At 33.4% G+C, this 11,990-nt stretch overlaps 2 protein-coding genes across 2 annotated transcripts; both read left to right on the top strand.

The window, feature by feature from the left end:
- Positions 1-7,370: 7,370 nt before the first annotated feature.
- LOC136970213 (inactive hydroxysteroid dehydrogenase-like protein 1) lies at positions 7,371-8,477 on the top strand. The gene has a single exon (XM_067264640.1). The coding sequence runs from the start codon at positions 7,445-7,447 to the stop codon at positions 8,390-8,392; it is 948 nt and encodes a 315-aa protein (XP_067120741.1). The 5' UTR covers positions 7,371-7,444; the 3' UTR covers positions 8,393-8,477.
- A 1,140-nt stretch (positions 8,478-9,617) lies between these two features.
- Positions 9,618-11,007, top strand: LOC136970286 (uncharacterized). Its single transcript, XM_067264705.1, has 5 exons — positions 9,618-9,756; positions 9,835-9,905; positions 10,019-10,126; positions 10,276-10,305; positions 10,848-11,007. The coding sequence occupies exons 1-5, from the start codon at positions 9,666-9,668 to the stop codon at positions 10,920-10,922; spliced, it is 375 nt and encodes a 124-aa protein (XP_067120806.1). The 5' UTR covers positions 9,618-9,665; the 3' UTR covers positions 10,923-11,007.
- Positions 11,008-11,990: the final 983 nt, after the last annotated feature.

Genomic DNA, 11,990 nt, shown 5'->3' with positions numbered 1-11,990 from the left:
CAATACGAATACGAAATAAATAATGTCAATTACCGGATTAATTTAAAGTCGCCAAAATATATAGCCAAAAATCCGCCCGTTTAATATTTACCAAATTGCGATGAGTGTTTAAATATATATATTGATATCAATAATGTTATACACAAATGTTTATAACATAAAAATTTGTTCTTTTGACAAAGTTATTTTTGTATATTTATCAGTAAATAATATCGTTTACGGTACATGAATATTAAAAATTAAAAAAATAGAACAATATAATTTTTAGTTTTAAAAAAGAAGTCATTTGACGATATAAATTAAATTAATTCATTTATATATAAATCACCTACGTAGGATTTACCAAAATTAATCTTTTAACAAACTATTATTGTTATCTTATATATAAAATTCTCGTGTCACAATGTTAGTTACCTTACTCCTCCGAAACGGCTTTACCGATTTTTACCAAATTTCATATGCATATTCAGTAGGTCTGAGAATCGGCTACTATCTATTTTTCATACCCCTACACCATTTCCCCCTTTCAAAAATATATTTATATATGGATTAAGGCTTTTATGTCCAACAGATGGCGCTAACTTCCGACGACCTAAGTTTGCTTTTCTGTCAGGCATTCTGCTTTTCTGTGAGAATGGACTGAAGCAGATCATTTTCTATCTTCTATCTATATAAATAAAAATATAACGTTCGTTTGTTCCTACCGATTCCTTTGAAATTTTGACACAACGTTGCATTCGAATACGCACGTGTTTTTATATAATATACATGTCGAAATTCCCCCCAGTGGGGGGAGATGGACGGGATTAAGGCTTACCGTGAAGAACTCGGCTTCTATTATACTATTTTACATGCGGTTTTTTGCGTTTTTAATTGCGTTTTAATAGGTTACGTCAACAGAATATACACTAAAAAGGGATTTTTCGATATTCCCCAGCGGGAAAAGCGACGGGATTAAGGCTTACTGTGAAGAACTCGGCTTTTATTATACTATTTTAGATGCGTTTTTGATTGCGTTTTAATAGGGTACGTCAAGAGAATGTACACTAAGAAGGGATTTTTTGAAATTCCCCCCACGGGGGAAGTGTTATACATTTATAATAGATACATTTTGAGCCACAGCAACGCGTGGCCGGGTCAGCTAGTAATATCATAAAATAGATAAAATCGATTTCATTTACAAATTAGAAAAACGCGTTTTAATTTCAACTTTACACGTAAAAATTACGAAGATTTGCTCAATATTCCGGTTTTTCTTATTTATAATCCATTTTTATTTACGAGTACATTTAATAAAATATAAATCGTAATTAATGAAATATTAGCGTGTAATTAAAGCTACAAGCCTCTGATCGGTAATGTTTTTACCATAAGGACATGCAGTAGAGCGTCGATAAGTGGAACGTCGGTAAGTGGAATGGCCGGAAAGTGGAACGATTTTCAGTCGGACTGTGTCGTGCTGAATCGAATGTTTTTGATACTAAATTTACTTCTAAAGTATAATTTTCATGTTTTTTTATATTCTTTAATATATTTATTTTGTTTGTACAAAATGCAGAAATAATTTTTAACGATACGATAGCCTCGATGATTATTATAAAAATTTTCGTTAGGCTTAAAATCGACGAAAATTCAACACGAAGCGACACGCAACGGAGAAAAATTCAACAGGAAGCGATACGCAACGGAGAAAAATTTGAACATCGGACAGGTTAATGTACGCATCGGAAGAAAAGCCGACAACGGCCAAACCTTCCAACATAAACCCACGAACAAGAACAAGAACAAGGTTAATGTATTTTTTCGTACAAAGTCGGAAACTGGAACAAATCATTAACTGGAAGGACCCCAGTCCCCAATTGGTTCCACTTTTCGACGCTCTACTGTAGTAAGATATTTCGTTTTCGACTAGAAGTGACGTCAAATAAGCAACCTATGAGAAGCGTTTCTTCTCTATGAGCTAACCTTGTATTCTATGACCTTGGGTAGAGGGTAGATGTGTTTAAGTCTACAGTATGGAAGGCCGAGCGGTCAAGGTAACAGCCTACCGCTCTAGAGACCCGGGATGGAATCCAGATGGGTGGAGAAATTCCCAGGAATTTTTGGGAGTGGTCTGTCCGGATATGTCGTGCCCCGGTCGCCCCATTGTGGGCCTGGCCGAACCCGTAATGGGCTTGGTAAAAGAGGCCACTCTTAAGCCTGGTACTCACATGCGGCGACGGACGATGGGACGGTAAAATGACGTCACTTTTGCCGTCGAAGCAGACGGAATACGAAGTTCAAAGTTTTCAACTTTTGCCGTCGCGGAAAGCGGAATGGCAAAAATTAGACCAATAGAAAGGCCGTTTAGCAATGTCGTCATAAAGATCTGGTGGGACGATAGCATTCGAACTATAGCGGTCGCCAAGCTAAAAAGCTTTATTTGTACACTAATACGCTAATATATTTCATTTATACGCTATATTACTATCCGATTTAAATATTAATGCCAAATAGACGTAACTGACTGCGTAAAGTATTGGGAATGGCGTAATCGAAATTCGGTGACGAAAGCTAACTTTCGACGATTTAGAATATTTTTCCTATCCAAATTATTCGTTTTTGAGGTTTTTTATTTGCGATAAGATCAAAGGCAAACTTAAAAAGTTTAATTGATATAACAAAGCAATCTCGACTACTGGCACGTGGCCTGCCTACTGTAGTAGCTTGTTCTGACACCAGTGTGAGGAAATCGCCCCTTTTTGAAAGGGGAAAGTTGACCCGACTCGCTTCTCTCGCTGCCGGTCAGGATGACGCGAGAAAGCCTTTACAGTATGGGGGTAGTGTTTTAAAGGACGCAAAGGGACTTACCCAGAGACCGCATTTACGATTTTAACGCATTTATTTATATATAAACATGCTTACAATAGAAACAATGATCTGTCCAGCGAAGAGATAGCGTCCAAAAGATGGAGAGTCCTTCCCAGGGGCACGTGAGTCACACACCGGGAAAAAAAGGTTCTCCTGCGTCGTCGGTTGTTGAGGGTTTCCTTTAATCGTGTGGAGGAGGAAGTGGTAGCAAAGTCCACGTAGCGCAAGACCACGGCGTTCACGATATTCCGTTGGGAAGTTCGCGGTGGGAACTTTGGTCCCGGAAATCTTCTGCCGTACTTGATTCGTTCGCCAACAATCCCGAGTTGAATCGACTGAACTGATTTCTCCCAACCTCCCCGTATCCTTGGGGTCTCGGGTTTTTATACTAAAATTTTTCCCGAAATTCCGGGGTTCTGGTTGGTCCGAACGAGGGTCTAACTTTTATCCCATTGGTCCCCGTCTGTTGCCAAGGACGCGATTCGGGGCGCGGGGTCGCCGAAGATCCCCGAACTCCCCCATCCGGGCCGCTCCCCGTCCGAGTCGGGTCAAGCTAAGGCCGTCTAGATGATACAGGCCGTAATACTAGTTAAGTGACGTCATATGCTGGGGCCGTGTTAGTTTATTACGTACTCCATTTACATTTTATTCTAGAGGTATATCTCTTAATACACCATATGTTATTGTAATTGTATATAAATTGTTCAATTCAATACTTTAACATTTTATCAATCATAATTATTTAAATGTGTTTAAAAAATTATAAAAAAATTATCAATTCGTGCTTATATGTTAAATTTTATTAAAAGTTTAAACTAAATAAATAAAACAATTTTAGTTACAGAATATTTTACATGTTTATTATTTACAAAGCTGTTTATAATCAATATTAACGTTACTTTTTAAATGTCATTAACTTTCTAACCAGTTTCCTTTCTTTTAATTTATCATTTCTAATTTTGCAATAATTATTTATTAATATGTTGGACATTATTTCGACACAACATTTCATCAATTGAATTCTATCTTTCTTACAACTGCAAATATTATTTTGAAAATAAAATACATTATTTTCAACTAATTTATTCATTACTAAACTTACTAAAGCTTTTTTTTCCATTTTTTAGTGCCAAAAATTCACATTCATAATCATTCAGAATGGTCTGAAATATCTGAAAGGTATTTATGCATATTACAACAACAAATTCTTGCGGCCATTTAAGACCACCTCTGTCAATTATCTTCAGATATTTTGCCAAATCATCATCTGTGCATTCATATTCTAGTGGAGAATCACATGCTAGTAATGATTTACATTGTTCACAAGAAGTTTTCTTAATTACTGAATATGCAACATATCCTGCAGTGTAAATAAGAACTGACATGTTCTGTTCTGTGATAATAATATCATCAGATTTTTCCATTATTCCTTCAAATGCTTCTTCAACATCAAAATCAAATTTATCCAACTCTGCACTATTAGCACAAGATTCAAGAAATGCTTTAATTTGAAAATTCCCAATTTTGGATGATTTCATATTTAGCAGGCTTATTAATTTCAGTTTTCTTTCTGATTCAATAACTTCAGAAACAGAAATATGATAATTACTTCCTGACATCTGTCTATACTGTCCAAATCGAGCTTCCAGCATATCTGTCTGAAATTTACCCAATAACACATAATGTGCTCCAAGTTCATTTAATATAAATTCTATAAGTTCATACATTGCTTTAATTGTATGCTCTAATGCTTTTTGAGTTTCTACTGTTAATTTCCCATGCCGATTACTGGGCATTTGAGCAACCTTATGATTATAATTATTCCATATTAACACACTACATGTCATTTCATGTAATTTTATGCCAGTTAAATTTTTAACGGGAAATAATGCAACTACATCTTTGTTTTTGGAAAATACTGAAGATATCATAAAAACTTGCATTGTAGTTGCCTCGGTGTTTTCAATATTTTTTGACATGCCTTCAATTCGACCACCTTTGTACAGTAATTTGGGTTTGACATAAATCTCATCCAATAATAAATTCACAATGCATTCTTCCTTATTTAAAATTTTAGATTTTTCAAGCAGGTAAGTAATATGTGAATTATTTATTCCGGATTGATAATGACCTAAATCCATTACCATTTTTTTAAGATAAACAGGATGTGGCAGTATCAATATTGAGATATTTCGAATTAGTCTGTATGCTGCAGGATATGTGAAAAAAAACTTACAAGAAAACATCAGTGTTTCTGATGAGTATTTTGGCACTTTCATTGTAAGAAGATTTTTGTTCACAAATAAAACGTAATTTCATTGAAAGATTGGGATTTGGATCAGTTTCTAGACATTTGGTAATCAAATTGGATGCATATTTCAATTTATCACTTATATCTGACTTATATGAATTCAAATGACTTATTAAACAATCAAACTTGCTCCATAGATCACATTTCATGCTATCACTTAATATCCACTTAAATTTTGATAGAGCAATCGAAATTTCATTTTGCCATATTTCAACAGATAAATCTTCCATAACTTTGATCCCAATAATAATTTTTGGACATTGTGTAACATCTATTTTTAAAAAAGAAATATATTGTAATGAATCCATTTCAGATGGTATTGTAATCCAATCTTCAGGAATTCTTTTCCTTCCAATTTTTTCTAACTCCTTAAAATTAATCTTATCTGTGGATAACCAATTTTTATACTTTTTTTCTTCTCTTTCAAGCAATTCAGTTGATCTTTCTTCTAAATTGCATCTATTTGTTGGAAGTATAGTAGATAAGTATGATGGCTGATTTGGAAATTTTGTAGGAAATGCATCCTTTTTTAGACTAGGATGTTTGCGTCGAATAGTGAGAACAGTACCATCATCACGCACTGCACTATCTTCTCTAATAATAAACTGTTCATCAAAATGATGTATGCAAACTACAGAATTAGTACTTGGTTCAAAATCTTTTCTATGTATTGCTTTAATCCATTGTTTACATCGAACAGGATCTTTGGGAAAACTGAAAACATTAGTGTATTCCTTCTGTGTACCATAATTAGATGTACAACCAGGCACAAAACATTTTCGTGGCATCTAAAATTAAAGAAAATAATTTAAATTGCTATTTATAAATATACACATAAAAAAAATCTGAAAAAGTATAAAGTTTTAGTTTTATATACATAAAATATATAGTACATTTGTATGCAAGGTATACAGTATATATGCATCTTATGTTAGAAGCTGGTCTTTGTTTAAAAAATGTTAAATAAATTTAAATGTAATCAATCTGAATTGTCTCTATTGTATACGTTCTTGCATTATGGACATATGTACAGTAATCAGTTACATTTCTATATATACATGTACAGTACAAAGATTTGGGAACTGTATCTTTACCAATATTTTTCGTTTGACATATGGTATTCTTGGAACATATTGTTTTATTGTTTTGTTTGTAAGAATTTTTATAAATACAGATTTATTCATCATATTTTCAAAAAATATAGAAAATATGAGTCATATTGTTTAAATTTTAGAATGTTTAAACAAGTTTAGTATCATTTGCTTATACGGGTATATTTACATGTAAAAACGATAAATGTATATAGCTCTAAATTCTTATTTCATTAATAAGTTATCTTATTTACTCAACTAGGAAAAAATAAAATAACCAAACTACATTAAATTATCAAAGTATGAATTTTTTGAAAATCATTTACATTGAAAACATCAGTTAGGCTTAGCGTTCATGAATAAAAATAGCTCATTTTCTTTAAGATTTAATATGTGAACATCAATCTATTGTATTCAAGTTTAACTTACTTTATTGATTTAATATTAATCCATGGAAATAGTTTACAAGTAATAATTTTTTTAACATCTGAATCCAACTACAGCTAATCCGATCACAAACGAAATCTCGTTCAAGTCTATCTTGTTCTAACGTGTTTCTAACGGACCCGAGGAATGACGTCACCAAAAGTTTCGGCTTCAGAGTTACGGCCTGTATCATCTAGACAGCCTTGGTCAAGCCCTTCCCCGGACGTCGATCCCGTAAATTACACTCTAAATGTGTTTTTCTGACTCGGAGAAGGTGCAGCTGGGACCGTTCAGGCCCCGACCACCGCCCTCTCCGAGGAGAGTCGGACAAATTCCGCTTTGAACTCGATGTAAAACGATGACCAAAATTATCTCGACGGGCGATCCCTCAGTATTAATTAACAGATCCCCGATCGTACATCGTTCCCACGATGTACGATTTGTTAATTAGGTCGGGAATGTGACAATTAAATCGTCTCGCGCACCCATTCCTCGGCCACCTCAGTCTTGTTTACGAAATAAGTCATTGATTTAACGACTTTAGCTCGACAGCCACTTTGCCGCCGGGGGGGGGTGAATATTTACGGCTGGCAGATGGCGCGTTTCAATTGTAGGGTAATTTCCGCATGTGAGTACACTTGACACGGAAAGACGATGGAATTTTTCTGACGTAATATCACGATTATGCTACACTGAAGAAATATAATATGCCTTTGTTCTCACATGACAACGATATCTATTATACGACACAACGTGTTCATTCGATATGTTTCAATTCGAAATTCCATACGTTTATTTTCTGGCATTTGTTGGGTTCATCTTTACTTTACTAATTTTAATCCATTCTTTGGGCATCTTCGTTAGCGGATTAAAGCTCTTCGTTTTCTCTAGATTCTTCCCTCCCAATGTTAAGAAATATGGAGTTTGGGCAGTGATCACGGGCTCCACAGACGGAATTGGAAAGTCCTACGCCAAAGAACTGGCAAGAAGAGGAATGAACATCATTTTGGTGAGTAGAAACTTGGAAAAATTAAGAATAACTGCAGACGAAATGGAAAAGGAATTTCATGTTTGCGTACAAGTTATTCAGGCGGATTTCACAGAAGGTTGGACACTATACGAAAAAATAAAGAGTGAGTTAATGTCGAAAGATATAGGTATATTGATCAACAATGTGGGATTAATGGCGCCTCAGCCATGTCACTTTTTGTCACTGAGTCAATGGAACATAGTTGATATAATTCACGTTAATATCACTTCCGTGTTGTTAATGACCAGCGCAATCTTACCGAAAATGCTGGAAAGAAAACGTGGTGCCATTGTAAACATGTCCAGTCTCATATCTTTGTATAATATACCTCTGTTCAGCTGTTACGGTGCGTGTAAATCTGCTGGTAATTCGATCGGTTTAGCTCTTACGTACGAAAAATTAGAAGGAATCGACTTTCAAACTCTCATCCTTTCTTGCGTCACTACAAATTTGTTAGATTACAGCAACAAAATATGGAAATGGTTATCATTCTTTGCTCCTAATGCAGATTCGTATGCAAAAAGTGCCATCAATACACTAGGAAGTTCCAATCATACGACTGGGTACATTGGCCATTCCTTGCAAATCTCTTTCAAGATTTTTCCCGAAACTGTTCAAAAATATTCATTATATTGGATATGCTCTTATTTGTTTAAAAGAAAAGAAAATCGAACTTGTCAGTAACGTCATTGTATAAATTCTCGTATAATACAAATTTATATAAAATATTATATTAATATATAAGGTTATTTTAGCCGAACCTCTGAACAATGGACACTAACAAGGATGGTTATTTAGAAATTATTTTGTCAGCAACGTTCTTAAAAAAGTAACCTCCGTTTACAGGTGGCCGTTGTTGGCAGGTGCGACTCTAATAATAAAATTTTGTATTGTTACTATATAAATATAATGTAAACTTTATAAGATCGGCAGTATTATATTTATTAATCAAGGTCAGTATCATCATCCAGTCTTTTGTTATTCATTTATTATAACACGAGTGCATTCAAATTACGTGTTACAAGCAATAAAAACAGTAGGAAAGTTTGAATTTTATATTTATGTAAACACATAAACATAAAATATATCGTATTATCCATTATATTTGTGTGTTTGCTTATAAAATATTGTTTTATTGTTTATAAAAAATAATTTTAAAAAATTCCTTTGTTATGAATAAATTATTAGTTTTTAACAGTACAGATGTATTTTATTTGAAAACTTTCAATGTCGATAGTAATTATACTTTATAACAAATACAAAACGTAATCTCCAATTACAGTAAAACCTGTGCAAACCGGATATGTTTACCGGCTTGACAGGTTTTTTTTAAACATAGAAAACTGCTCCGTTTTAGGCAGGTTTCCGTTTTATTCAGGTTCCGTGTCAGACGGTGTTTTCTGTATTTACTTTACTTTTTCCTTTACACCCAGTTTTTACGTCTTACAGTTAATTCTTCCTTTCAATTGACGGTTATAAACAGTTTATCTCGTTTAATTAAGACAATTCAATCCATTGTTTAATGCCACGTAATAGAATACCGACACCAGGTGCAGCATTGGCTCTACTTTCAGAATAGAAAATAGGAGACGTGGTATCGATCAAATTCTTTTAAAATAAAATCTCATAACAGATGAGCCACACATACTTTAATTTTGTAAATTGTGAATGCATGCAAAGTCGTGCATTCACGTTAAAAGGCAGAGGAATTGCATGTGAAAAACAGGGTCTATATTAAATACTAAAATCTAGAATATTAAATTAATTTTAATCTTAAATTCTTTCTACTTAGAGGGGGATGTGGAGTTTTAATTATAAGAATTAAAAAAACACACTTCCTTCAATTTTGATAAGAAAAAGGAAATTGTTACTTACATCCGAAATTTTTTCCGATAAATTTCTAATTTACGAGGACATTTTAAGATACAAGAGCTTAATAGACAGAAGCCGTTCCAAGATGATGAAAACCGTGGAATTATTATGTCTTCTAGCAATAATATGGGGAGTTGACGCATTTACCAAAGAAGAATTTCAAAATTTTGCTTGCTGTAAATTACTTTCACTCTTTTATAGTTTTAATGTTCGATTTATTCATAATTAACTGTTTATTATATATATTTTAATAGCCTTTCCGGATGAATATTCGCACCGATTAATCAATTGTACAATGGGAAGAAGTAGCACTTATGTGCAAAAGGTGAGTCCTATCACGTACAGTAGAAACCTGTGTAAACCGGAATGTACCGAATATTGTACAGTACACTATTTCTTAGAGTTAATTTAAATTTTACACGCAATTCTTCCATTCAGACTGGTGAGCTCTTAGATCGATGTGTTGACAAGTTCTATGAAACCGAAACTCAAGCAGAATCGTTTTTATTGTTTCTGTGCAGGGATGAAGTGTTTGACAGTGAAGATGTAAGAAATTTTGCTTATATAATCGTTTCTAAATATGCTAAATTATTAATTATATTGTTGTTTATTGGTTAAAATTAATCATGCGTGCATTATTTGCTAATAAAATTTAAAATATGCCATACATTAACACGATTTAAATGAAATTTCAGGTGCACCATTGCCTCCAAGAAGGAATAGAAGTAAGTGAATATTCATATGAATAAACTTTCATTATTATTTAATACTTTTCTGGTGGATAAAACTCCATTGAAGCGTGTATATGGTAAGCGGTGAAGCTCAATTTCTTCCCTCTCTCCCTCCCTTCAAGCGTTATTTATGGGCCTTAACTCTTTATAAACGCTTTGTTCGGCCCACACCAATGGGCTTGTCACATGGAGTTCTAGAGGTTTGTAACATCTAAATAAGGAACCATAGAAAGTCTTCCGTGAAGGGAAACCGCACATATGTGGCGTTACCGTGTACAAACACAATAAATTATATTTTCCTTTAAAATTTATAATATATATTTTCCTTTAAAATTTATAATAATAATTATTATTACTATAAATTTTAAAGGAAAATATAATTTATTGTGTTTGTACACGGCAACGCGACATATGTGCGGTTTCCCTTCACGAAAGACTTTAATAATAATAATAATTAAGAAGACGGAAGACTAATAATAATAATAATTATTATTATTATTATTATAATTATTTATTTATTTATTTTGTTCTCTTAGGACGTGGAAGATCCTAATGAGGAAGACTTGGAAATTTTTATTGATGCTGCAAAATATTGTTTGATTTTTGGATAAAATATTGAAAAAATCTTGTTAAATTTGCTATGAAGTGCACTTCATTTTACTCTTTTAAATAATTAAAATGAGTTTATGCATTAAATCTTTGTGATATTTATTCGAGTTGTAGATAATATTATAATCTTCATAATATTAAATTTCATTAATATTATGAAGAAATTTTAAAATATTATCGCTAACAATACCATTAAATTCCTCACCACTGAACACTGCTACATGGTCTTGGGTTCACGTCTGACCAACGGGGAGTTTTCTGCTTTTTCTAACGTAATATCTAAATAGGGGCCAGGTTTTCATTGAAAGTCCTTCATTGAAAACCCCAAAAACAGCAAAAAAATGGGAGTGGGAAATTCTAGAGGGTGGTGTGCGAAATTTCGTTCAATATCTCAGGTTGGGGTAAACATTAAGAGATAAAATTTGGCATGTTAATGTGAAAACCGGGTGTTTGATAGGGAACATTTTTATAATTTTAAGAGATTTTTAGTCAATATTTTAGAATATTTTTGACACCCTCTTAGTACCACTTCGATTAAACTAAACTAACCGCGTGGACCAATTTGAGTCTGTTGAATGGTTAGTGTTCTGTCAAGGCATTTCAAGATCCCCTCAGTCCAAAAATGTAAATATCTTGGGTGGTCATTTTTTAACATATCGCCGTACTTTCCCTCTGCTATATATAACAGAACCTAGAAAGTAAAAATTAGCTTATAAACTCAGTGATGTATCTTACAGCTTTGTTGAGGAAGATTTTGTAGACCATGAAAAGTTAGATATAGGAGCATTAATAATATACTACGGCACAACGGGGAAGATTTTGTGGATGTGAACAAATTTGGATGACAGAAAAGTAGCATCGGTAATAAAAAAAATCGATTACACTTTACCCTGTTATGCAGAAGGTTGGTGCAGACTGATGTCATTGGTGGACTGGAACTCTGATTCATACAATTTCCACCATTAGAGATGTGGTTTAGGTCGAAATGTGTTTCGGTATGCATAAAACATGTAGATCGATGCTCCATACCCAATTATCTGTGAAAAGTTACGAGGTTTTCCTACATTGGT

Source organism: Centruroides vittatus, unplaced genomic scaffold (genome assembly GCF_030686945.1).
Source record: "Centruroides vittatus isolate TY-2023 unplaced genomic scaffold, ASM3068694v2 contig_19, whole genome shotgun sequence".
Classification (NCBI taxonomy): domain Eukaryota; kingdom Metazoa; phylum Arthropoda; class Arachnida; order Scorpiones; family Buthidae; genus Centruroides; species Centruroides vittatus.
The sequence above is the reverse complement of the archived record's forward strand: the minus strand, read 5'-3'. Positions and strand labels throughout refer to the sequence as shown.